We start from the raw sequence: 27,069 nt of genomic DNA on the forward strand, positions 1-27,069 counted from the left end.
CGGCCACGGCGGCAGCCCCCGCCCCGGCCCCGCCCCGGCCCCGCCCCGGCCCGCGCGCCCCCTCCGCGGCGCCCACCCCGCGCGCGGCCGCCCGCGCGCTCCGCGGGTTTGATTCTCCCGCAGCCGCGCCGGGCCGGAGCCGGGCCGAGGAGGGGCGCGTCGCGTCCCTGCCCCCGCACCCCCGCACCCCCGCGTCCAGCCCCGCGCCCCGCGCCCCGCGCCCCCCTCTCCGCGCCCCGCGCCCCCTCCCCGCGCCCCGCGCCCCTCTCCGCACCCGCGCCCTGCGCCCCGCGCCCCTCTCTGCACCTCCTCTCCGCACCCCCTCTCTGCGCCCCCTCTCCGCACCCCGCGCCCCCTCTCCGCACCCCTCTCCGCGCCCCGCGCCCCATCTCCGCACCCCTTCTCCGCGCCCCGCGCCCCCTCTCCGCACCCCCTCTCCGCGCCCCGCGCCCCCTCTCCGCACCCCGCGCCCCCTCTCTGCGCCCCCACTCGCGCCCCGCGCCCCCTCTCCGCACCCCCTCTCCGCGCCCCCTCTCCGCGCCCCGCGCCCCGCGCCCCCTCTCTGCACCTCCTCTCCGCACCCCCTCTCCGCGCCCCGCGCCCCCTCTCCGCAAACCCTCTCCGCGCCCCGCGCCCCCTCTCCGCAAACCCTCTCCGCGCCCCGCGCCCCCTCTCCGCACCCCCTCTCTGCGCCCCCTTTCCGCACCCCGCGCCCCCTCTCCGCACCCCCACTCGCGCCCCGCGCCCCCTCTCCGCATCCCCTCTCCGCACCCCCTCTCCGCGCCCCGCGCCCCCCTCCGCTCCCGGCTCCGCTGACTCGAGTGGCCGAGGGCGCGGCGGGCCATGGAGCAGCCCGAGGACATGGCGTCGCTGAGCGAGTTCGACTCCCTGGCGGGCAGCATCCCGGCCACCAAGGTGGAGATCACCGTGTCCTGCAGGTGAGCCGCCCCCGCCCCTCTGCCCGCCGGCCCCGCGGGGTCGCTCCCGCCAAGTGCCTGGGCGCCCCCGGGATCTCCCCTGCCTCCCTCCTTCCCGCCTCCTCTGCCGGCACCCCCTACGTTGAGAAGCTTGCCTTTCCCCCCAAAAATACCGGGCTGGGGGAGCTGGGAACTTACAGCGGCACCATTAGAAAAAATCTAGTAAGTTGGGCTCCAAATCTTCAGACAAAAGACGAAAAATAAAACACTGTGCAATCTGAAAGTCGGAAGGCGGATTTTTTTGGCCTCCACCCCCAAATTCTCTGTCGCGTTTCTGAGACTCTGGGGCTGTGAGGGTCATTCCTCACGGTCTACCTGCGCAGACCACCCCAGGCCTCTGGGGAGTGGGGGGCAGTGGAGGAGGGGTGCTTTCTCCGAGGGACACTCCGGGGCTGGCTGTGCCCCTGTCGTGGGGGTCAGGGTGCCCTGTGGCCCAGACGCAGCCCACCTGTAGGCTACGGGCAGCGGACCGGGCTGACTGTCCAGAGTGGCCTTGTTCTTCCTCGTGCTCTTCATCCTCTTCAAGGTTCAGATTTGTTTGCTTGTTGGGTTTTTCGTTTTGGGCTTTTTGGATCATGCCTGGCAATGCTCAACGCTGCTCAGGGTTTACTCCTGGCTCTGAACGCAGATATTTCTCTGACGGTGCTTGGAGGACCCTAGGGGGTGTCGGGGATGGAACTCGGGTCTGCTAGTGCAAGGCCAATGCCCTGCTGTCTTGTCGCTCTGACCCCTAGAAGTTCATTTTCTGGTTCGGACCTCATCCCCTTCCCGGGCCTCCGTTGGTGTTCTGGGAAGTTGTTGCATTGGGAAGATGTGGGGAATCCGGGCTCTGGCGGGGTGCAGGAGAGAGAAGGAGCAGGGGCCGGGATGGGGGGGGGGGGGTTAGGGCCGGTGGCCCTGGCAGCATTGTGCCGCGCTCACTCCCACCTGCATCTGTCCATCCTCTGCTGGGAGATTACAGGGTCCTCGGCCACCGCCTGCCTGCGACTCCCTCCCCGCCTCAGCCTGGCTCCTGTCGGTTGTCTGGGGATGGTGCCCGCGGGGCCCTTTCCTGGCCGCCCACGTCACATATCCCTGCAGCCTCAGGCCTGCCTTCTTGCTGGCGTGACACCTGTCCCAAGGGCTCCACCTGATGTGGGTCCCTCACCCACCGAGGACTTGGCCTCTGCATTTTTTGCCTGTTTGATTTCGGGTCCCACTCAACAGTGCTCAGGGCTTACTCCTGGCTCTGTGCTCATGGGGGGGGGGGCTGCTGGGAATCAAACCGGGGCAAGCACTTTAAACCTATACTATGTCTCCAGCCCCCCCCCCCCCCCATTTAAAAATTGTCTTAAATTTCCTCCTTGGTGGGTGCCATACCCGGTGCTCAGGGACTGTGTGGAGCTGGGGCTGGAACCGGGGCCGCCCACAGCCAAGCTTGCTGTCCTTTGTCCCCTCCTCTCCCAGAGCTATGCTGAGCCTCTGAGGGTGCCCCCCGCCCCCCGACTCTTACTCACAAATCTGTGGACAAAGAGGGGCAGAGGGCATGTGATTTTGAGGCCTTTGAGACTTTTTTTTTTCTTTTTGGGTTACACCCAGCGATGCTCAGGGGTTACTCTTGGCTCAGGAATTATTCCTGGTAGTGCTTGGGGGACCTTATGGGATGCCAGGGAATTCAATTCTGTGCAAGGCAAATGCCCTACGTGCTGCTTCACTATTGCTCCAGCCCCGAGACATTCTTTTCTTGCCCCTACAGTTCTGGGGTCTCCAGGGCCACACCCGGCTGTGCTCAGGGGCCTCTGGGCTGTGCCTGGCGATGCTGAGGGAACCTTGGGTGGCTGGAATCGAGCCCGGATCAGGGACATGCGTTATAACCCTTGGTCCCTGACATTTTTTCAATAGGGGTCTCTTTAGTAGAGACCCAGGGGCTTCTCCCGCTGCTGCTGTGCCAGCAGGGGTCCCCACTTCAGGGGTCACCCCTGCTACACCTGGTGGGGCAGAAGCTTGAACTCAGCCGCAAGCAAACAAGTCCTTTACGCTATCACCCAAGACCCCCCCCCCAAGGCCTTTTGTTTTGACCCTACTTGGGGTGACTCCAGCTTTGTTCCTGGGGATTGCTTCTGACAGAACTGGAGAACTGCGCATCCCTCGAACCCTGGCTTCCTGCATGCAAAGTGTGTGCTCCAGCCTTTTTTGGGGTATTGGGGTGGGGGCTGGGTCACACTTAACTGTGTTCAGGGCTCACCCTGGCTATATTCAGGGGATCATGTGTGGTCCCCAGGATTGATCCAGCCTCGACCGTATGCACAGCAAGAGTCCTTTTCCTTTTGGGATGGGCAACGCACGCCTGGCATGCTCAGGGCTCACCCCTGACTCTGTACTCAGAGGTCACTCCTGGTGGGGCTCGGGGGCGACAGGGGATGCTGGGAATTGAACCCGGATCAGCTATGTGCAAGGCAGCTGCCCTGCCCACTGTACTCTCACTCTGGCCCCCAAGGCAAGAGTCTTGACCCTGGCACCCGGTACTATCTCTCCAGCCCCAGGCCTGAACTTAGATGGAAACTGTGATCTGTCACTTGGGGAAAATTTGAGCCTGAGTTTCCTCCACTTGTCATGGACATTCCTTCAGAAATCTTATTCGCCAGGTAATTCCCAGGCTGGAAAGACTGGCACAGAGTGTGACTGCGAGCAGGATACCCAGGGTAAGGCAGGCCGGGGAGAGTGGCCCAGGACAGGGCTGGACACAGGGCGAGGACTCGGTCCCTCCTGTTTACTCTGGAAGTGGAGGCGTCCACAGGACTCAAACTTCTTGCTCTGGTGTTGCCTGCGGCTGCATCTGAGAATCTGGGGAGCATGGTTCTGGGGGCGCCCCTGTTCTTTGTTTTTTTTCTTTTGGGGTCACACCCGGCGATGCTCAGGGATTACTCCTGGCTCATGCACTCAGGAATTACTCCTGGCGGTGCTTGGGGGACCATATGGGATGCTGGGAATCGAACCCGGGTTGGCCGCGCGCAAGGCAAACGCTCTACCCGCTGTGCTATCGCTCCAGCCCCCGAAGGGCGCCCCTGTTCATTTCCTTCAGGAGATGCGATTGGTCAGCCCGAAGAGGGTCTGACCAGGGGCTCTGCATCTGCTGCCCAGACTGCCAGCAAGCAGGGGTGTCACTAAGGGAGGGGTGAAGAAAGAGGGTCACTGGGAACAGAGGGGAGGCAAGGAGACAACGAACGAGGCTTCGGCTTGTAAATCTGTCTCTGCCTCCTCCAGCTTCTAGAACAGGAAGAGAGGGAAGGAGGAGTAGGGGCGGGGAGAGCGAGTGGCTTAGAACAGAATGTCTTTCTCAGCAGACTCTTCAGCTCCTGGTCATCATTTAGTGAGAACAAGGAGGCCTTGCATGCCTCCGGTCCTGGTTCGATCCCTGCCACCACATGTGGTTCGTGGAGCCCCAGCTGAGCACAGAACCAAGAGCAAGCCCCGAGCAGCGTCAGGTGGGCCTCCTGCTCCGGAAGTCAAATCAATGATAAAATCATTCTTCCTCCACCCCACACCCCATGTCAGAGCGAGCCGGACCCCGGGAGGGCAGGCCTTGGGGTGTCCTGTCCGAGCATTCCTGTGACACATGTCAGTGGCCGGGAAGTGGGCAGGAGTTGGTGGGTGTGGGAGCAATGTTTCCTGGAGCTGGAAGCGTCACTCTCGTGCTCTGCTCCTGGGGAAGGTCCCTGCACCCCGTGCTCTCACGGCCTCTGTTAGAGGCTCTGTTTGTCCACACTGGCCTGGTCTGCCTGCACACTCCTGAGCCAAGTGCCTGGCCTGGGGACAGCGTGAGCCTCTGGCAGGTGGGACGGGCACAGGGCTTGTGTTTGGGACCCCTGTGGCCTCCATCTACTGCCCACTCCCAAAATCCTTATTGACTTTGGAAATTCAGGGGTGGGGGTGGTTCTTGCCACAAATCCCGGCCCGCCTGCCCCTGTGATCTTGAACGAGCTGCTTGTCCTTTGCCTTAGTTTCTGCACCTCTAAAGGAGGCGTTTATCTTAGGAGGATAGCTGGGAATAGTCATTTATATTGTTTATGGTTTGCTAGTTGATAAAATAAAAAAGATCTGTCTTAAGCCAAGGGTCCCAGGGCTTGTGCAACTCCCGAGACCAGATCCACTTAGAGACTCTTTGAATGTGCCCCAGAATTGTTGAGCTATAGTGGACAGAGCACTGTCTGCTCAGAGCACTGTGTGTGTTCAGTCTTAGGATTACTTTAGTAGCGAGTAGGTTTGTGGAGCTGGAGGCCGATAGACACCGGCAAGCATGTGAAGCCTAGACCTCTTCGTTCAGTGGTTGGTTCAAGAGCTTCCCTGACTGTTGGCCTTCCTGCTGTCCTGACCAAGTTCCCCATGCCACAAGGCCCCTCTAATCAGGTCTCTCTGCTGGGATGTAGGGATCTGGTCGAGCACACGGGACCAGTGTACTGTACTCAGTGCTGAAACACATGCCTTTTAAGTGTGGGACCCCAGACAAAATTCCCAGCACATTACAAAAAGAAAAGCACTTTTCAGAATGATAGTACAGTGGATGGGTGTTTGCCTGCGCAAACCTGACCTGGGTTTGATTCCCAGCATCCCATACGGTTCCCCGAGCCCACTAGAAGTGATCCCTGAGCAAAAGCTTGGAGTCAGCTCTGAGCACAGCTAGGTGTAAAAGGATATGGTCTCTGAGCCTGACGGGAGTGATTCCTGAGAGCAAAGCCAGGAGTGAGCCCTGAGCACCTCTGCATGGAGCTCAAAAACAAAAGCAAAAGGAAGAAATGAATTGGGAGGGGGTGGTCTGGGGAGATTGCTCAGGAATTGAGGTTCCTTCCTTGCACACAGCCGACCCCAGTTGAAATCCAGGGCATGACATAGGGTCCCCAGAGCACCGCCAAGAGTGATCCCTGAGCACAGAGCCAGGAGTAAGCTCTGAGCCACCACCAAGTATGAGAGAGAGAGAGAGAGAGAGAGAGAGAGAGAGAGACAGAGACAGAGGCAGAGACACAGACAGAGACAGAGAGACAGAGAGAGAGACGAGAGACAGAGAGAGAAAGAGAGAGAGAGAGAGAGAGAGAGGGCGAGAGTTGGGCCACACCCAGCAGTGCTTCGTGCATAGCTGCGCACAGCTAGTGCCTTCCCCTGTATTATCTCCCTGCCTGTGATTTGCTCTTTATGTAACGGCAGCCTGTGCTCATCAGCCTGTGCTCTTCCTGCTGGAAGAAGAATGCACCATTCTGCTCGGTGGGCTCCCGAGACCCGCAGGGAGGATGAGGGGAGAGTCCTGGGCAGTTGCTGGCTCTCCGGGAATCTCTTCAAGCAACTGGCCTGGGGCTGGGGGCGCAGCTGCTGTCTTTGCCCCAGGGAGACTCCTGCCGTCTGCTCAGTTGGTGTTTGGCTCCCCGGCCCCCCCCCCCCCCCCCCCCCCCCCCCCCGAGAGGCAGGCGAGTTCAGGAAAGGTGCTCTCTGGGGAGAGGTGTGAGCAGAGCGTGGAGAGCTTGCTTCCGGCAGGGCCGGGGAGTGGGAGGGAGGGTCTGGGCATCGGGCGTCTCGGTAGCTCAGAGCCAGGTAAGGACGGAAGTTCAGCCGCAGAATGCCAAGCTGCTGATGGAGAGTCGCCCAGGAAACACAGTGGGGCTCACGGAGTGCTTCCTACAGCGAGCACATCACGTTCGGCCTAGGTTTAACTGTCGGGGTTCTGTTCTGTTTTTGGTCAGTCCTGGGGATTGAACCCAGGTTCTCACACACAGAGGCCATGTGCTCTACTCCGAGCCACGTCCCTAGCCTCGCGTTGGTAACTTACGGAAATAGTAATTTAATTCCAACTGAGATTATTATGTTGGGGCTTGAGCGAACGTGCAGCAGATAGACCTTCTGCCTCGCACACGGCTGATCCAGGTTCGATCCTTGGCATCCCATGTGGCCCCTTGAGCACTGCCGGGAGCCAACCCTAGCCCAGAGTCAGCAGCAAGGTCAGAGGACTGCTAGGTGTGGTCCCAAAACCAAAAGCAAATACAAAGAGAGATTGTATTTGTTTTCGAATGTGGTTCTAAGCAGCCGCTCACTTGGGGACCAGGATCCTGCTGTGAGCCACCAAGAGGTCACAGGTGAAATCATGCAAACGGGGACCCAGTGCAGAAGAGGCTCAAATGGCAGCAGAGGAGGCGTCCAGGCCAGGAACGAGGTGATGGGGGGACCTAGTTAGAAAGAAGTTGAGAAACTGGTTTGGAACGAGCCCAGGGTCAGGGAGATAGTTGAGGGGCTACGACACTTGCCTTGCATGCGGCCAACCCTGGTTCGATCCCTGGCACCACAGAAGGTCCTCTGAGCCCTCCAGGAGTGAGCCCTGAGCACAGAGCCGGGAGTAAACCCTGACCGTTGCTAGGTGTGACCCCAAACCCCAAGTAAATAAATAAATAAACCCCACTTGCTGCCTCACCGTTTCCGGCGCCGGCTGCACCGCCTGGTGGCCGTTGGGAGCGCCGGGCGCCTCTCAACGGTTGGGCCGTTCCCTGCTGCCGTCACGGGCACAGCCTGTGGTCTTGTGCTGGTTGGGGGTGACCCAGGGCTCCCCAGCCGCATGGCCTGTCCAGCGTGCCAGCACTGTTCTCTCCGAGAGAAGGTAGCGGGGACCATGGCACTGCGCTGCCAACCTCAGGCAGGATCCTGGGGACGCCTCAGGGTGCTGCCACCACAGACTCTCTTCCTGGTGGGGGTTCCCGGCCACTCTGGTGGTGCTCAGGGGCTAACCCCCTCCCCCCACACACACACTGTGCTCAGGGAACCCTGCCAGGGTCAAAGGAGGGTCAGGCCAAGTGAGGAAAGGGCCACCAGTCGCGCTCTCCTGCAGCCCCTGACCTTGATGATTTGGAAGCTCACCCCTACCCTCCGAGGCCCAGAGTAGCGTTTTCCCTGTTTTGCTCACCAGAAAATAGAGCGGGAGGACCTGCCCACTCAGTCCACTTTGGAGAAGGGGCGTCCAGACCCTTGGGTTCCCAAGTCTGGAGGTGAGACTGGGGGTTTTGTGGAGTTGGCATTGGGCGCCTGGGCACCGGCCGTGGAGCGGAGTACCCAGGAGATAGATGCTTTGTCTCCAGCTGCGGGAAGGGCGCTCTGTGCTAGGGCTGCTCCCGGCTCTGAAAGGCCAAACAGGAGAAAGAAGTGGGGGACAGAGGCCAGAGAGAACAAGGGGTACAGCCAACATGCTGGTGCCTGCCTGCCTTCTTTCTTTCCTTCCTTCTTTCCTTCCTTCCTTCCTTCCTTCCTTCCTTCCTCCCTCCCTCCCTCCCTCCCTCCCTCCCTCTCTCCCTTCCTCTCTCTCCCTCCTCCTCCCTCCCACTGGCTGTCTTAGGGATCACTATGTTTAGGAATCCCTCCTGGTGGTGCTTTGGGGACCATATGTGATGCCAGGGATCAAACCACATCTCTTCCCTCCCTCCTCACAGTTCTTGGGATCCCAGGCTGTTGCTGGATGTGGCCTAGGAGTGCGGAAACGGGGTGGAAAGGAGTCAGGGGAATAAGGATGAAAAGCTCTGGGCGACAAAGGCGTCGGGTTCAGTTAAGATTTCTTGACTATAGGTAACAGAAAATATGATAATGGCTAGAACCAGAAATATGGTGGTTTTTTTTCTCAATTCATAATAAGTCTGGAGGTAGTTTATCTCAGTGCTGATTTATCAGCTCACTCTGCCACTAAGGACTCATCTATTTTTTTCTGCCCTCAAGCGAATAATAGATCTTATTGTTACAAAGTGGCTGCCTCTGTTCCAGACATTACAACTGTATCCAAAGACAGGAAACATGACATAGGGTCGAAGACTTCTCTGAAAAATTCTTTCTGTGTGTTTGGCAGGCATATGGAGGGGGAACCCCTAGCAGTGGTGGCCTGTTGGTCACTCCTGGAGATACCCATCCAATAGGGCTGGCTGCTTCAGCGCTTGGACCCAGCAGTGAGATGCCGTTCGGGCCTGGAGGTATTGGGGGGACACCAGGGGAACCCCAGCAGTGCTCAGGGCCTCTAGGACCATACCTGGAAATGTTGGGGATGGGTCTCACCCCGGCATGTACAACCCTGAGGCCTTGCGCCCTGAGCTGCCTCCACCCTTGAGAAGTGTTGTGTGTGTGTGTGTGTGTGTGTGTGTGTGTGTGTTTCAGTTTTGGTGCCGTACCCAGGGTTACTCCTGGTAGTAACCTACTACCAGGGTGAGACCCATCCCCAACATTTCCAGGTATGGTCCTGGAGGCCCGGGAATCGAACCTGCATTGGTCATGTGTAAGGACTCCCTACCCGCTGTCCTATCTCTAGCCCTGAACGTTCTCTTGCTCTGGAGACATACTGTTCCCAAGATCCCTTCGTGAATTTCCTCTTCTTCAAGGCCTGCAGGGGGCCTCTTGTTCAGGCCTGGCCTCCGGCTTTAGGGTATCACCAGTCCAGGCTCGCGGTCAGTCCCAGACAACAGGCCTCGCCAGCGCAGATGTGCGTCTCACGGTTCTGGAAGGTGAGGGGCTGAGACCAGGGCCCTTGTGGGGTTTCACATGGAAGGTGAAGACAGGGAGTAAGCTCTCTGGGGTTAGATGACCCAGGGGCAGCCCCCTGGAGCTGTGTCCTGGCTGCGTCTCTTTTTGCCAATTTTCTGGGACAGAGGAAAAAACTTAAGATTCATTTCAAAGTAGTACAAAGTGCTGCTCTGCCCAGCGCCTGCGGTCTCAGTGGGGACACAGGGTCTTGAAGAAGCCTGGGTGAGACCCAGGGCCGGTGCGGGTTTTGATGCCTCTGAAACAGAAACCGGCCAGGTTAGTTAAGTTCTCCAGCCTCAGTGTGTTCCTCTGTAAAATGGGAGGAGAAACAATGGTTCTGGCTGTATTGTATAGGATTGTTATCAAGACAATGGTCTAGGAGATTTTATATCAACTGAGATATGCTTCAAGATAATAGATACCAATCACGAACTCGGGCATATTCATTCATTTGATACCGATCTTATTTGCCGCTGAGTCTTTGTGTGCCGAGTTCTTTCTAAGGGGTGAACCAGAGACAAGCGTTCAGAGGACCAGTGGCAGAGTGGACAGGGGGAGGGAGGAGCAAACGTTGGCATTTCCTACTATGCAAACAGTGTCTGGGGCAGAGGAAGTGTCTGCGCCTAGGTCTGGGCTGTGGGGTCTGCATTCGACTGGATGGGAAGGTGATTTGGGGCTGAGCTCCAGGGTGATCCCAGGGGAGGGTCCTGAGGGGGTGGGGGGAGAGAGAGAGAGAGAGAGAGAGAGAGAGAGAGAGAGAGAGAGAGAGAGAGAGAGAGAGAACGCTGTCTCTGCAAAGGCCCAGAGACAGCGAACACAGAGGCTCTGAATACTTTTGCAAAGCTTCGCGGGAGAGAGTGTGTGAGAGCGGCCCAGGACCAGGCCACGAAGGCGAGCGATGTGAGCCCACTTGGCAAGGAGCCTTCATTCCTTATTCCAGTGGCCACTGGAAAGGAGGGGTCAGCTGGGACTAATGGGATCTGACTGACCTTCAAAACCAATTTATCTGCTTGCCGTGAAGAGCAAGGACTGGTGGGGAGGCTGGGGGGGGGATGGGAGATGGTGACAGCGGCCTGCAGGAAGAGGGGCCGCCTCGGGATCGGGTTTCTAAGTGGAAACCTTTAGGAGGGACTGTGGGGAGGCAAGTCCAGTTACAGCATCCCACTCAGCAGGTCTGGGTCGCCCCCACCCCTACCCAGGTGAGGAAACAGGTTAAGTAGGTGGCCTGGGGCCCCAGCTCAGTGCAGCCAAGCCGAGACCCCAGGATCCCGGCTCCAGTGCATCTGGGGCCACAGTTCCTGCTCCCTGCCCCTGCCCCAGCGGGGGAGGGACACTCACTGCGGTAATTAATTATAATTATTAATTATAATAGAGAAGGGGCTGGAGCAATAGCACAGCGGGTAGAGCGTTTGCCTTGCAAGCGGCCAACACGGGTTCGATTCCCAGCATCCCACATGGTCCCCTGAGCACCGCCAGGGGTGATTCCTGAGCGCAGAGCCAGGAGTAACCCCTGTGCATTGCTGGGTATGACCCAAAAAGCAAATAATAATAATAATAATAATAATGAAGGCCGTGTGCGTGTGCACACTGCTTTCTTTTTTGTTAAGTTAGAGTTTTTATTTATTTATTTATTTTGAATACATCATTCGATATGCCAAACACAGTAATAACAAAGTCTCACAATGGAGACTGGGCCCGCTCAAGCAAATCGATGAACAACGGGAGGACAGTGCTACAGGGCTACTTCTCAGAAAAGCCCAGGGAGGGAGGGAGGGATTGGCGTTGCCCCACTTGACAGGTGGGGATACGGGGCCTTGGGAGGTTCTGTGACACCACACAGCTAGTGGGGGCAGCGCTGGCTTTTGGACAGTGAGACTCTGAGCTGGTGCCCCGACACCCCACCAGAGGAGGATCCGAGGACTCTCGTTAAGAAACTCTGGTCTGGGGACAGAGGCTCAAGCAATAGGCAGGCAGAGCCCTGCGTTTGACCCTCACACCGTGGGGCCCCCCCAAACACAGCTGGGTGTGTTCCTGGGGAAAGATGAGGTCATGAGGTGTTTCCTTCCCTGCTGGAGCTGAGTCCTTGCTCAGAAGGTCCAGGCACACAGAGAAGCTGTGATGAGTGACAATCCTGAACCCCAGCTCAAGGGCTAATTGTCACCCCTCAGACTGGGGCTCCCTGAGGACAGGATATGTCCCTTCCTCTCCTCTGTCACCTGCCAGTAGCTCTCCTTTCAGCCTTTCTAGTACTTTCTCACTTGGAGACTCTGACTTTAAACCCAGTGGTCAGTGGACAGTGGACAGTCAGTGGTCACTGGCTGCCCTGAGTGCAAACGCCTCTTTAGGAGGTTCGCAGGAAAGGGGCTGGATCTGCTTAGGGCCCCGCTTGTCTGGTTTAAGGAACAAGGAGCCCAGTAGCCCCTGAAGGGCTTCATGCTCTTTTGGGGAAAAAAATACATTTTGCTTGTTGGAAAAAATTTTTTTTCCCTTTGAGCTTTCCAAGGACAAAAAATGGAGAGAAAGCATGGAGGGGCTGGTCTCTCCCGCCTTCACGGCTCAGGCCCCTGTGTCCTGCCCCTCCACATGCTGACTGCGTCTGCGGACAAGTCAATGACCATCACTCTGCTGGGAATCGCAAGGGTGGGGGGTGCTGTCAGAGCCTTGGGGTGGCGGTCCTGTTAGAACTCGGGGTGGGGGTCCTGTCAGAGCCTCGGGGTGGGATCCTGTCAGAGCTCAGGGTGGGGGCCCTCTCAGAACTCGGGGTGGAGGCCTATCAGAGCCTCGGGGTGGGGTCCTGTCAGAGCCTTGGGGTGGGGTTCCTGTCAGAACTCGGGGTGGGTCCTTCTCAGAATTCGGGGTAGAGGCCTATCAGGGCCTCGGGATGTGGGTCCTGTGAGAACTTTGGGGTGGGGGTCCTGTCAGAGCCTTGGGATGTGGGTCCTGTCAGAACCTCGGGGTGGGGGTCCTGTCAGAGCCTTGGGATGGGGGTCCTATCAGAGCTCGGGGTGGGGGTCCTGTCAGAGCTCGGGGTGGGGGGGTCGTGTCAGAGCCTCGGGGTGGGGGTCCTGTCAGAGCTTGGGGTGGGGGTCCTGTTAGAATTAGAGTGGGGGTCGTGTCAGAGCTCAGGGTGGGGGCCTTCTCAGAACTCGGGGTGGGGGTCCTATCAGAGCCTCGGAATGTGAGTCCTGTCAGAACCTTGGGGTAGGGGTCCTGTCAGAGCCTTGGGGTTGGGCTCATTCATTCTGCAGAGGGGGAAGCTGAGACCCTAAGGTCTGTGTCCACATGTGTGGTGCTTGCATTACCGCCATTAGAAGTGTGTAGAATTGAGAATGTGTGAGTGTGTGTGTGTGTGTGTGTGTGAATGTGTGATTCAGTGTGTGTGTGATTTTGTGTGTAGTGTGTGTGTGTGTGTCATTGTGTGGAGCGAGTCTGTGTGTGTGATTGTGTGAGTGTATATTGAACGTGTGTGGAGCCATATATGGAAGTGGGGTCCTAGGCATCTTTTCACAAATGGGGCCAGGACGAGCTCCAGGGAGTGAGAGGCTGTCGCCCCTGGGATGGAGCCAAGAGACAGGCTGAGGCCTCTGAGGTTTCTGTCTGGAGAGGCTGTCGGGCTGGGGATTAGCAGAGGGCTCGGGAGGGCTGTGGTGAGGGACAGACTCAAAGGTCCGAACTTGGAGGCTGAGAGAAGGAAGAGAGACTGAGGTGGGAAGAGGGGGCTGTCTTTTGTGGAGGCATTCTGTTGGGGTCTCAGTAGCCGGCCTGAGACTTTGACTAAATCCCCTGGCCCTGAAAGCAAGAGCCGGCCCTGTTTACAGGGGCTCTGGGCTTGCTCCAGCACTCCACACACAGTAGGCACTCTGGTTGAGGATGGAGGATAGAACAGTTACCATCTGCCTGAGCTGATACACCCGGCCCCGAAAGCAGGAGATGTAAACCATTAACTCACATCTGTAATGAGCCTGACCAGGTAAGTGTGATACACGTGGATTGCCCCTTGAAATGGAAGTATAAAAACCCCTGAGATGGGGCTGGAGCGATAGCACAGCGGATAGGGCGTTTGCCTTGCACGCGGCCGACCCGGGTTCGATTCCCAGCATCCCATATGGTCCCCGGAGCACCGCCAGGAATTAACTCCTGAGTGCAGAGCCAGGAGTAACCCCTGTGCATCGCCAGGTGTGACCCCAAAAAAGCAAAAAAAATAATAATAACCCTGAGAGCTAATAAGCGGATTGCTGCTTGACTAGCAGCTTTCTCCCTCCGCGTGGTTCTTTCTCGGTGGCGGCAGGAGTCCTCGGTGCGTGGAGGGTCAGGGCAGAGGCTTCTCCCCTTCCCACTCCCTCTTCGTAAGTCCAGCGACCAGGGGGGTCATACTGGCCAGTCTCTGCCCTGGCCCTCGTCCGCGCATCCTGCGACTCCCGCCGCCACTGAGAAAGAACCACGCATTTCAGAGTGGGGTGCTGTGGGGCCGGGATGACCTCTCGCCGGGGTGCTGAGCACCGGCCAGGAGGATGATTGCTGTGCTTAACACCAGGCGGGGACCTGGGTCCTGTCAGCCGGCCTCACAGTGTCGGGTGCCAGAATAGTCCTGAGGGTGGGACTGTTGTCAACCCCCCGCTTACCAGATGGGGGACCTAAAGCTGGAGGAAAACCAGCAATTTGGCCAGACGGGAGCATGAGTGCCAGCTTGTGTGTCACAGTACTGGCATGTAGGGCATTAGGCTGCCCAGGTTAAAAGGGCTCGGGGGACCCCATTTCCTGGAGGGCAGGAGGGACGAGCTGTGTGACCCGGCAGCTCGCCTGGGTTTTCCCTCCTGCTGCCTTTGCTGGTACCTGCTGAGAGGCAAGGGCCTGGGATGGCCCAGGAGGATCCTGGGGTGGGGTCCAGGGCCGAGGTGGCCGTCATGCCCGGGAGGTGTGCCCAGCTCCTGGGAGACAGATGCGCCCTAGTTCTGCAGCCCTGGAGGTGCTGAGAAGAGTCATGAACGGGGTGCAGGTCCCCAGAGAGTGCTTTAGGGAGGGAGAGAAAAGGGCCATGGCCTGGGTCAGGGGAGGCCCAGTGGGACTGGAACCCAGCGTGGACCTGGAGAGGGGAGGAGGCCAGTGGAGGCCTGGTCACCCACACCTCCTCCAGGCAGGCCGCTGGATTCCGTGTCTCAGTCCAGCCGTGTGCCACAGATGGCTGTGAGGCACCGGTCAGAAACCCAGCACGCTCCTCCACGAAGACAGAACAGCCTGTCTGTCTGTCTGTCTGCCTGCCTGCCTGCCTGTCTGTCTGTTTCTCGCACAGATAGTTCCTCCAGACTGTATCTCAACCTCCTCCTGACTGTGGTCTCCTTCCTGTGGAATAAGGGTCCCCAGATACACAGGACACGCCTTTTTTTTCAGGGGGGGGAGGCGCACCCAGTGATGCTTAGGGGTTACTCCCGGCCCTGTGCTCTGGAATCTCTCATGGAAGTGCTTGGGGGGCCCTCTGAGTTGCTAGGGATCGAACCCTGGACGACTATGTGCAAAGCTAGTCCCCTCCCGCTGTGCTATGGCCCAGGCCCTGCAGGACACACAGCTTCCTGGTCCCTCTCCCCATCCGCCTCTACATCTGTACGAGGGGGCAGTGCCCACCCACGCCTCCTTGGCGGGGCAGTCTGAGGACGAGGAGCGAATATTTGTAAGACCTTCGGCCAGGCGTCTGTGTCTCGGGCTCAGTGAGTTGGAACTGGTGGCTCTCAGCTCCGTGGAGACCTCCGAGTCCCCCAGCCTGTGGACATCACCTTGCTGCAGTGCTCAAGGGCCTTCCCAGGGCCACAGGGGAGCCTGGCCTGCACTCAGGGACCCTTCTTCCAGGAAGCCCCCCGGAGGTGGAATTGTTTCATGAGCAACACACAAGAGACATGGGGTCATTGGACCCTGAGCAACTGGGGCTCTGGGTGGAAACCTCTAGATCTGACTTGACATTGTTGAGACATAGAGAAATGGGTACCAGAGATTCTAGAACCTGACCAGTGAGGAGGGGTGGCAGGTGGGGAGTTTCACTTCTCGGGGTGCAGAGCAGAGGCGCCTCCCCTGCATTAAATTAAAATTTGGGTTGGTGAAGAAGCAACTTCTCTCTCCCTCCTGTGCCCGAGGCCAGGCCCCGGGTTGCCTCCCGGCTTCAGGAATGGCCCCAGCCCCAAAGAGGCCTCCTCTCCTCAGGGCCCTCTCACTCTCTTCTCTCTTCTTTCAGGAACCTCTTGGACAAAGACATGTTTTCCAAGTCTGACCCGCGTAAGTCATGTCCTGACAATAATGCCTGTCACGGCAGCCTCTCTGCTCTCACCGATGGCAGATGCCAGCATGTGCGCGGCTGGCCAGGTCCTGTTGCTGGTGACGTGCGCGCAGTCACTCAGTGCTGGAGGCCCTGGGAGGTTGGGAGGGCCCCCTGTTGTCTACGTGTGGTCCCTGTCCCAGTCCCAGGGAAACCCGGGTCTCCTGTGTTCGATTTGAGGCCGCCTCTGAGCCTGGCTGGCCTGTCAGTGAGGTGGGCTGAGGAGAATCAGTCACTTGTGTGGCGTCTCCAGCCTCACTTTTGTCCACATCCTGTCAGCCATCTCTCCGCTCTCCTGTCTGCCTGTCACTCTCTTCATATCCGCTCCCCCTGGGATGTGGAGTCCTTGACTCAAAGGGGACCTCGCCCAGACCCGTCTCTGCCCTTCTCTAAGCCCGCACGCCTCCCCCAGACCCAAGGCATCTGAGGCTGTGTAGGTCTATGTGGGACCCTAGACATCTCTTCGTGAGTGGTCCAGGGGGGTCCAGGGAAGGGAGAGGCCTTTGCTCCTGGTGTGAGGTGGGGTAACCATCAGAACCATCCCTTTCAGGAGCCCCACTTTCTCTCAGCCTGGGGTATTAACCCCTTTTCTTTCCTCTCTTCACAGTATGTGTCATGTATACTCAAGGCATGGAGAACAAGCAGTGGCGAGAGGTAGGTACAGCCTTTCCCGTGTGGTAAACACCAGACTGTTTGCATGGCCTGACTCTGACCAAAGAAGTCCCCTGACGTGTTTCTAACCACAGCATCTGAGCCCCAGCGGAGGGAAGGCCTGAGGAGGGGCAGGAGGGAAATGTTCCTCACGAAGCCCCAGTCTCAAGGGACACAGCCCTGTCCTCAGGGAGCCCCAGTCTGAGGGGACACAGCCCTGTCCTCAGGGGAGACAGCCCCGTCCTCAGGGGACCCAGTCTGAGGGGATACAGTCCCGACCTCAGGGAGCCCCAGTCTGAGGGGACATGGCCCTGTCCCCAGGGAGCCGCAGTCTGAGGGGACACGGCCCTGTCCCCAGGGAGCCCCACCCTGAGGGGGTGGACAAAGGTTTTTAGACCCACATTCTCCTTGTGTGGTGATTTAAGGTGATCCCAGCATCAAGTTTCCACAATAGCCATCCCTGATTTCTGACTAAGGTGTTGGCCTCGGCTTGGTGATTCTCCTTTCCAGAAACCTTTGGTGAGCTCCCCATCCTCTGAGCCTGGCTTCCAAGTCCTGTGCCACCATGGAGGACCTACTTTCTGCCTGTCACTGTCCCCTCTCTCACTCCATGTCCCCTTTGCCCCATGGTGTGGTGTATAAGGACAGGGCTGACACAGGAGCTCATCATTGAGAATCACAGGGACGCAGGGGCCACAGAGACAGTACAGAGGACAGGGAGGCGCTAGCCTTGCTCGTGGCCAATTTGGGTTTGATCCCCAGCACCACGTATGGTCCCCTGAGCCCCTCCAGGAGTGATCTCTGAGCACAGAGTCAGGAGTAAGCCCTGAGTACTGCTGGGTGTGGCCACAAACCAAAAAATCCTTTTTGGGTCACACCTGGTGTTGCACAGGGGTTCCTCCTGGTTCGTGCACCAGGAATTACTCCTGGCGGTGCTCAGAGAACCATATGGGATGCTGGGGATCAAACCCAGGTTGGCCGCATGCAAGGCAAACGCCCTACCCGCTGTGCTACCGCTCCAGCCCTGACTCTTGAGACAGCGTTTAGCACCCTGCAGCCTGGGGGGTCCTGTTTGCCCATAATCTCTTGTTTGCTTGGTGCCCTCCACAGCTCCGTCAGACCCCGTGTGCCTGTCCCCTCTGCCTGCCCTCTGCCCGCTGGCCTCCCCTTGTGTCCCTCCATCAGTCACTCCAGCCATCCGCCTCCCGCCTCAGAGCCTTTGGCGGTTCTTCTCCCTGGAAAGCGTTTTCTCTTTCTTTTCGATATCAGGGATGGAACCCAGAGCCTCACATGTGCTCTGCCTTCATGCCACCTCCCTGGCCTTCTGGAATGGTCTCTGTCCAGATATCCACACGGCCTCGCCATAGTCCCCTCAGGCTTCACATCACTGTCACTGTCTCTGTCCTCCCATTGTTCATCGATTTGCTCGAGTGGGCCCAGCAACGTCTCCATCGTGAGACTTGTTGTTACTGTGTTTGGCATGTTGAATACGTCATGGGGAGCCTGCCAGCCTTTGCCATGGGGGTGGAGGAATTGAACCCAGCGAGATACTCTCGGTAGTTTACGGGCTCTCCGAGAGGGGTGGAGGAATCGAACCCCGCTCGGCTGGGTCAGCCGCGCGCAAGGCAAACGCCCTACCGCTGTGCTATCGCGCCAGCCCAGGCTTCACATCACCTCTGACTCTAAGGCTTCAGCCTCTGCAGTACGTCTCACCTGCCCACCTGATTGTTCCTCTTCACTGTCACCATCAGCCTCATCTTGGTCTAGTCACGGGCTGCAGGGGGGCAGGGGACATCTGCTCTGTTGCTGCTTCCTTCTGGACACCTGGCACAGTGCCTGGCACCCAGTAGGTGCTTCAGAGGAGAGATGGGGGGTGGGGGCTGTGGAAGGAACGGGCTGGGAGCAAGGAGTTGCCCCGGGCTGGCGAGCTGGGGTGGCACTTGTCTTGTACCTCTGTTTCCTTTGTCCTTGTGGGGCCTTCTGGTTTTCAAGCAGATCAGAAAAGGGGTGTGTGGGGCTGTGGTGAGGGGTCCTGGCAGGGGCTTTGAGGGTCTCGCCAGGGCAGGGCAGAGGCAGCCGGAGAAGAATATTCTGTTCCCTGGCAGGTTGTGGGAGGCGAGCTCACAGGGCAAAGAGCCAAGGGCAGTGTTCTGATCCCTTCATATCAGAAGTGACCGGAGTGGAGCTGTCCCTCTGGCGATAAAGAGGGACAGAGAGGGGAGCTGAGGGGGTGTGGCCTTGTTGTCCCAGCCCTCGCTGGGCCCCGGTCCTGGGAGAGAGGGAGGGAGGGGGGAGGCCCTGGGCTCTGGATGGAGACTTGGCGTGGGGTCTCCCTGGGAGAAGGCGCCTCAGTGCAGACCCAGGCCTAGTGCAGGGGCCCGCGGGACCCCCTTCAGAGGATGTGGTGAGAGGGGCTGGAGTGATAGCACAGCAGGTAGGGCGTTTGCCTTGCACGTGGCCGACCCGGGTTCGATTCCCAGCATCCCATAGGGTCCCCCGAGCACCGCCAGGAGGAACTCCTGTGCATCACCGGGTGTGACCCAAAAAGAAAAAAAAACAACCCCAGAAGATGTGGTGAGAATGGCCCGTGACGTCCCCAGAGCATCCCTCCCCTCATGGTGCCCCTGTTGACCCCTTCTCCCGCCCTGCTCCCCTGCCCCAGGCTTGGGTGGGTGGCCAGTGAGTTATGTCCACATGGGAAGCGTTTGCAGAGGGGCCCCCTCCAGAGTCTGAGCCATGAAGTGAAAAGCCGGGAGCCAGGAAAGAGTTCATCTGCCTGATGGGAGTAATTACTTCCTCAGGAACCCCCGGGCTGCAGAAGGTCAGCCTTCACGACATGATCACATCCTGCCTTGAGACTCAGGATGGGGCCGAGATGGGGGGGAGCCGGCACTTAGTAAGGGCTGCACAGGTATTCCAGCACCACAGGTGACCGTGACACAGGGAACTGGAACCAACGAGCGCCCTCCCCAGCTCCCCAGTCAGGAACGTGCAGCTTGGCCTGCCACAGCCCCGTCTCAGGCCAGTGTGTGCCCAGCCACATCTGAGAGGTGTGGGGCCGGGCAGGAGAGGGGGGTGGCCAAAAGCAGACACTGGGCGGAGTGATAGCATAGCGGGGAGGGCGTTTGCCTTGTAGGCGGCCAACCTGGGTTCGATCCCCGGCATCCCATATGGTCCCCCCCCCCGAGCACCGCCAGGAGTGATTTCTGAGCGCCGAGCCCTGAGCATCACCGGTGTGGCCCAAAAACCAAACAAAAAAAATGGAATGTGGTTGAGGGGTACACGGTGTGGACAGGAGAGGGTGTGGCTGGAAGGGAGTTTAGGGATCACCCGACAGGGTTTCGGGTGGAGTGGGGGGGTCCTAACCCCCAGCACGGAGTGGTTCTGGGAGGGGCGGCTGGAGCTGGACTTTGGGGAAGCAGGTGACCAGCCCAAGACGGGAGCCTGCGTGAGGCATGGAGGATGGAGGGCCAGGATGAGCTGGTCAGTCCTGGCAGGGGCCCAGGGCTGAGGGGCAGAGAGCACCTCCTTATCAGCTCAGGCATGAGGAGCTGTGGGAACCCCAGGGGTCTCCTCCTCGGGGCGGAGAAGGCAGCGCTGCTAAGCTCTCTTCTGCCAGCACCTCCTCTGGGTGGGGGGCCCAGATGAGGTCCCCTGGGCTGCTTTGGGGTGTTCTGGTGGGGGTCCCAGGGTGTGACCGACGTGAAGAGGGGAGGAGGGGCGGCAGCCTTGAGGAGACTGCCTACCACTTTCTCTCCCTGTCTCTCACCCGGAGAAGCACCTGAGGAATCTCTTGGCAGGGAAGGAAGTCAGTCCTCGACCTCCCCCGGCCTTCCGGGCCTGCTGCCTGGTCCTCACAGGGAAGTTTTAGGAGAGGCAAATGGTGAAGGAAAACGGCTTTTATTGGGGAGTTTGGAGGAAGGGGAGGGAGGGAGGGAGGGCGAGTGAGAGAGAAGGCCAGCTCCCCCAGAGGGTCTGAGGGTCCACATCTCACAGTGAGGGTGCAGGCAGCTCGTGCTTCTCCCTTGTCCAAGTCAGCTTATCTGGTGTTCCCACCCCTACCCCCACCCAAGCTGCCCCTACCTTTCTACCTAGGTTAGAGTCTGTTGCTAGGGTGGTTGCCAAGGCGGAGTGGTGGGGGCCACGTGACCTTCTTCAGATATGCTTTGCCTGGCCTTTGCCTCTGCTGGAGCGCCTCGGGGATGGGGTGGGGTGGGGATCCAGCCTTCTCTGGGGGTGCTGATGCCAGTCAGAGTCATCAGGCCCGAGTTCCTGTGCCCACGAATGCTCTTAGCTGCTTTAGGGCTAGTAGCAGAGTTTTTTTTTTTTTTTTTTTTTTTTTTTTTGCTTTTTGGGTCACACCCGGCGATGCACAGGGGTTACTTTACTCCTGGTTTTGCACTCAGGAATTACTCCTGGCTGTAGCTCAGGGGACCCTATGGGATGCTGGGAATCGAACCCGGGTCAGCCGCGTGCGAAGCCAACGCCCTACCCGCTGTGCTTTTGCTCCAGCCCCGGGTAGCAGAGCATTAAGTCCCACCGCTTGGTTTTAGTATGCCAAGTACTCCCTGCCAGCCCCCCCCCCCCACCACCACCATCCCCATCTTCCCATCTGCTGGCTTCATGGCACAGAGCAGAGTGGCAAGAGGCCGGGATTGGCGCTCGAGGGGCTGCAGAAGTGAGACACACGTTGGGGCCGGGCAGGCCAGCGGGACCCAGGGGAGCGGAGGACACCGGGTCCCTGAGAGCGAGCACTGCCCTGAGGAGCACAGGTCGGCTGGCTGCGAGCTATTCTGGGCGAGGGAGACGCGCTCACACACACAGCGAGGCAGTTTCCTTGGCCTGTTTCTCTGTGACCTGCAGAGGCGCTCTCGGGAACAGAGGATATAATTAAGACCCAGATCCACCTCCGTCTCCGTGGCTGCCCCGGCCTGGAAAACCTTCCTTTTCGGGAAACCAGGCACCACTTCCCCATCTCCACCTGCTGCTCAGGGCGAGGGCCTGTAGCAGGATCCTGGCTGAGAAACTCGCCCAGGGCCCAGGGGCCCAGCGGAGGCCTGGCGGGCAGTTTCTCAGGGCAGGACCCAACCTGGGTGCAAAGGCCAAGGAAGATGAAAGCAGCCCCCCACCCCCACCTCTCCCTCTCTCTCTCTCTCTCTGCCCCTGACTGCTGGGTTTCGTCTGATTTTAATCGCTTAGGTCATTTGCATGCCTTCTGAGAAAGCTCCATCTTCCCAGCACCTCAATCTGTCACCACGTTTTATGAAAATTGACTCAAGATATAATTTTAGCCCAGGAGACTTAGCACTGTTTGCATCAAGGCTTCTGCCATCGTCCAGGAAGGCAGGAAGGCCAGGTAGGAAGCACCCAGGAGCACTCTCTCTGGACCTCTGGGATCGCATGGCGGGTAGGGCGCTTCTGACCTGGGTTCCACCCCAGCCCTATCAAGCGTGATTTTTTATTTTTGCTTTTTTTTGGAGGGGGGATCACACCCGGCAATGCACAGGGGTTCCTCCTGGCTCTTCGCTCAGGAATTACTCCTGGCGGTGCTCAGGGGACCATATAGGATGCTGGGAATCGAACCCGGGTCGGCCGCATGCAAAGCAAACACCCTACCCACTGTGCTATCACTCCAGCCCCAAGAGTGATTTTCTTAAGCCGAGAGCCAAGAGTCAGCTCTGAGCACTGCAGAGTGTGGCCCCCAGCACACCTTCCCTCCAAAACTTAAAATACTCTCTGGAAGGAGGCAGAGAGAGATCGGAGAATGCTGCTTCGGTTTTCCTGCTTGAAAAACAAATCCTCTCCCAGGTACGTCTGCTTGACAGGAAGCCTTTGTCGGGTGTGCTGTCCTGCAGGACAGGAGGTGGCCAGGAGGGGGGAGAGAAGCCTCAGATGCACCCACGCGCGTCCTGATGCAGTGCCACCAGGTTGTTTGAACATTGACACCAGCTAGTCTCAAAATAGTGGGATGATCTTCCTCGAGCACCCCAACACGTGCTCCCCATAACGAACTGAAGGAGCATGTCAGACAGCACTCTCACCAGAGGGGCTCACCTAGCGAGGCGACGTGACCAGCACTCTGGGCACAGTGCAGGGCCAGTATGGTTCTGAGCACTGGCCTGGAGTCACTCACTGCACAACTTTGTGAAGGCGGTGGTATTAGTCTTATTGTTTGAATTTTTTTTTCTTTTTGAGTCACACCCAGCAATGCACAGGGGTTACTCCTGACTCTACACTCAGGAGTTACCCCTGGCAGTGCTCAGGGGACCATATGGGATGCTGGGTATCTAACCCGGGTTAGCTGCGTGCAAGGCAAATGCCCTACCCACTGTGCTATTGCTCCAGCCCTTGAAGATTTTTTATTAATGCTGGCCCCCTTTCACAGGAAGGCTTGTGAAATGCAAAGTCACTTCTATTTTGTTTGATTTATTTTTAAATAAAAACAATCCCCCAGCATTAATTGTCATCTGATAACAACAGTGACCCAAACAATATAAACAAAAGTTTTAAAACTGTAAAAAAAAATTTTAAAAAAGAAAGAAAAAATTTAGAAAAGAAAATTAAAGAAGGAAAAAACAAAAAGAGAAAAAAAAAGGAAAAAAAATCATCGTTTCTAGAACACGTCTTGTCAGAATTTGTGTGTTCTGCTCCCCACCTCTGTGGGTGGCTCAGACGCTGCCCTGAGGCCCACCTCACTGTCTCTCAGCAGCTGTCTCTCTGGCCAGTCCCTCTGCCCACCCAGGCTCACGCCATAAGTCGCCATAAGGCCCTGAGCACCGCCAGGAGCCATCCCTGCGTGCAGAGTCAGGAGTCAGCCCTGAGCACTGGGTGTGCCCAGACTGCTCATGTCTGGGCCCCTCCGAGAGTGGCTCCGTGGCTGAGCACTGTTCGGGATCCCCAGCACCCAACCAAGTGTGTGTGACTCAAGTATGCGCTCCTCACCCCCACGACCACACACACAACCCCTGAGAGGGGAATCCTCAGGGCCTTGGTGCATGCCTGCTCGGCAGAGAGAATTCAGGGGGGGGATCTGAGGGGCTGCCCTCAGTGAGACACGGAAGGGGGACAGGGGTACCTCCCGGGGCATGTGCAAAGACTGTAGGGACAGGCTTGACCTCTCAGCGGGGTGTGCTCTGTGTGTGTGTGTGTGTGTGTGTGTGTGTGTGTATACACTCTCCCACCTGCGTTGATAGCCATAAGCCCTTCCCCACCGCGGCCTGTCGCTGCGACCAACAGACGCATGAGGGAGGGGACAGGGCCCCAGGCTGGTTGGTGATCCCCCCCCCACCCACCCCGTGCCTGTTCCAGGCTCCCTGACTGCCCCATTGCCATCTCACACTCCACTCATTCCCGTCTCCTGTCCCCCTCGGTCAGTCTCACTGTCCTAGTCAAGAGCCCAAGCCCCCAGGTTGAGGGAGCAGCTCCACCCAGGTGAGGTAGCATAGTCAACATGAAAGCCCTTTCTTGGGCAAACTACTACTACTACTACTACTACTACTACTACTACTACTACTACTACTACTACTTCTCTTCTTCTTCTTCTTCTTCTTCTTCTTCTTCTTCTTCTTCTTCTTCTTCTTCTTCTTCTTCCTCCTCCTCCTCCTCCTCCTCCTCCTCCTCCTCCTCCTTCTTTCTTCTTCTTTCTTCTTCTTTTAATTTTATTGAACCACCATGAGGTAGGTAAAAACTTTCATGTTTGGGTTACAGTCACACAAAGATCCAACACCCATCCCTCCACCAGTGCACATCCCCCACCACCAATATCCCCGGTATACCCCCCCCCTTTCCCACCCTCCCCCTGCCTCCATGGCAGACATGATTCCCCATAATCTCTCTCTACTTCCGGGCATTATGGTTTACAATACAGACCCTGAGAGGTTATCAGGTTTGGTCCTTTATCCACTTTCTGCACGCATCTCCCATCCCGACCGATTCCTCCCTCCATCTTTTTCTTAGTGATCCCTTCTCTATTCCAGCTGCCTTCTCCCCTTTGCTCATGAGGTGGGGGGGAAGCTCTTCTAAGACGAAGATCTCCTCCAGCGAGGAGATCCGCTCAAGGGCCGAATTTCATCTAAGGGCATATTTCTCCTTTCCTTAGTCCATAACTATTTAAACAGTCACCTTAAATTTACTTCTTAATAATCTTTCTAGTCATTTTGTGTGGACACAGTAAGAGATATATTAACTTCCTGGGGACATCTCGGTATAGATCCCAGACTACAGTCCTCGGGCCAGATTATTCCTTCCTCATCCTGGCAGGGTTCTTATCCAGTCATTTCTCTTTGGATCATGATAGAATTTGTCCTCCACTGTGCTCTTAACTTATTATAAAAGTTTTATGGCACTTGTCTGTCCCGTTTCGATCCCAGTGTAGCTTACCGTTTGCCCTGGTTCCATCCAATTCCTTCATCGGGACCCTGCTTTTGGGGTGCTAGGAACTAAGGGCAACTGAGGCTTAAGTTGAGTAAACATGACTGATGCCCATGGGCTAGTCATGGGCTAAATGTTATTCAGAGTCAATTAATTCCCAAGTTATAAAAGCATTTTAGATAGTTACTGTCTTCCTGTGTCTATACAAACAGAACATGAGGGAAAGAGAAAAGCAGTACTTGACTTACAAATGCAAAACCCAGAGTCCTTAGAAGCGTCTGACCTTACAAGTCACAGGATCTGACGTGGGAATATAGGAGATTCACAGATAGGGGAGGAGAGCACAGAGAAGTTAAAGATAAGCACAGAGGCATGGGAGTGCCTCGGGAGCACTGTGATGGGCATAACCCCATAAACCTAAGCTCCCTGCGGCCAGGGAGAAAGGACAGACCAGTGTTATCCTATACTTGGGCCCCCCAGGCTGCAGCCAGACCCAGGCTCCGAGTGGGCTGGACTGGCCACCTTGGTGAAAGGGCCAAAAGGTCCAGGCGCTGGGTGAGTCAACAGATTAACGGGTTCCATGACTAATTAGTTAGGCTCCGAGCCTTCTGGCAGGAAGTCTTTTATTCCAAGCTTGGTAAAACCTCGGCCACTGTTGTTGCGGAGCCTGAGAGGGGCCCCTCATGCCCTTTGGATCAGGCGCTCTGGGCCTGCTGTGCGCCCCAGGGGGTGCAAGCCTGTTTCACTCTTCAAGGAGGAGGTGGACACAGGGTCCTGGGCATCCCCAGGCCAGAACCCGAGAGAATTTTCTAGGCTCCAGATAGTGGCAGGTGGCAACGCCCGGGCCCTCTGCAGCCCTTCCTCTTGGTGTCCAGGGCTTGGGGCAGTCTCCTCCCAGCCCTGGGCACCCCCGGGACCCCTGTCCACAGAGCCACCTGGGGGAGCGCGTGCCTCCCCCCCCGCCCCGTTTCTATTTGCAGCGGAGTTCTCTGGCCTCTTATTTTAATCCTGACGAATGTGATTCATGAGGGTCCGCGGCTGGGCTCTGCAGTGAGATTTTTAGAACCCCCAATTATGGAGCCATCAATAATATAGGGAAATTATAGGGGCACTCTGGCTGGGATGGGGGGCTGCTTGGAGCTGTAGAGCCCCAGGGGGCTTTGCAGCTTGGGGGGTGGAGGTCTCCAAAGCTGAAGACAGCTGGAATTGTAAAAAGCCCAGAACCGCTTACATCGGGGGCCGTAGAGAGCGCGCGTGGCTTACAGAGCCACCCACTCATGACTGAGGCCGGGACTGCGGTGAACACCAGGGGACAGTCTGTCTGCGTCACTCCCGCAGCCCGGCCCGCTCTCCCTGCTAGGTGCAGCGGCGGGGGGGAGAAGGGGGGGCTGCTCCTGGAGCTTTTTCCCCTCTGTCAAATGGGGGTGACAGTAGTATCGTCTCCACTGGATCGGTGGAGGTTAGGTGAGATCATACTGTGTGGAGCCATGTACGAAGTGGGAGGAGGAGGAAGGAAGGAAGGAAGGAGGAGGAGGAGGAGCAGGAGGAGGAGGAGGAGCAGGAGGAGGAGGAGGAGGAGGAAGCCTGCATGCTCCTGCAGGCTCCCAGAGGTGCAAGCCTAACAGGGCCCCCACCAGAGCCTTCTTGCCTCTGTCAAGACCCCTGACCCCTCCACTGTGTCTCCTTTCTCACTGGCCAAAACAATTGGATTCCTTCAGGCTCCAGCATCTTCAAGGTTTAAGTGAGCTTGTAATTCTCTGAAAGTTTATGAAAACCCAGGAGACCAGGATGGGGTGAGTGTGAATGTGTGTGTGTGCACACACGAGTGTGTGTGAGTGTGTGAGTGTGTGTGTGCGCACACACGAGTGTGCGTGTGTGTGCACGAGTGTATGTGTGTCCGTGCGTCTGCGAGTGTGTGTGTGAGTGTGAATGCGTGTGCGCACGAGTGTGAGTGTGTGTGTATGTTGAGTGTGTGTATGTGACAGAAAGACAGGCAGAGACCGACGAATGCAGGGGTTAGAGTGAAGGGGTTTATGATTTGGGGACACACCTTTGCCCCTGGCCTGGGAGCCCCCAGACCCACAGGAAGAGGAGGGAGGGACAGTGGGCAGTGAGAGTCAGACATAGGACTGGGCCAGAGAGCAGGAGCGCAGACAGGTCAGAGGTCATGCCCAGGGCCCAGGTCCAGCCTCTCCCCCAACCACCTTCATGCTTGTTAGGGACCTGTCAGGGTGGCAGCCCGATTGCCTGAGTCTGACTCCT

General features: G+C 57.7%; 1 protein-coding gene across 2 annotated transcripts in view; it reads left to right on the forward strand.

The window, feature by feature from the left end:
• Positions 1-765: 765 nt before the first annotated feature.
• Positions 766-27,069, forward strand: part of CPNE5 (copine 5) — a 94,165-nt gene continuing 67,861 nt past the window's right edge. For both annotated transcript variants that reach the window (XM_056137303.1, XM_056137304.1), the window contains exons 1-3: positions 766-938; positions 15,706-15,746; positions 16,394-16,440. In XM_056137303.1, the coding sequence (XP_055993278.1) occupies positions 844-938; positions 15,706-15,746; positions 16,394-16,440 (183 nt within the window). In that variant the 5' untranslated portion in view covers positions 766-843. The remainder of the gene's footprint in view (positions 939-15,705; positions 15,747-16,393; positions 16,441-27,069) is intronic.

Source organism: Sorex fumeus, unplaced genomic scaffold (genome assembly GCF_029834395.1).
Source record: "Sorex fumeus unplaced genomic scaffold, SorFum_2.1 ptg000123l, whole genome shotgun sequence".
NCBI lineage: Eukaryota > Metazoa > Chordata > Mammalia > Eulipotyphla > Soricidae > Sorex > Sorex fumeus.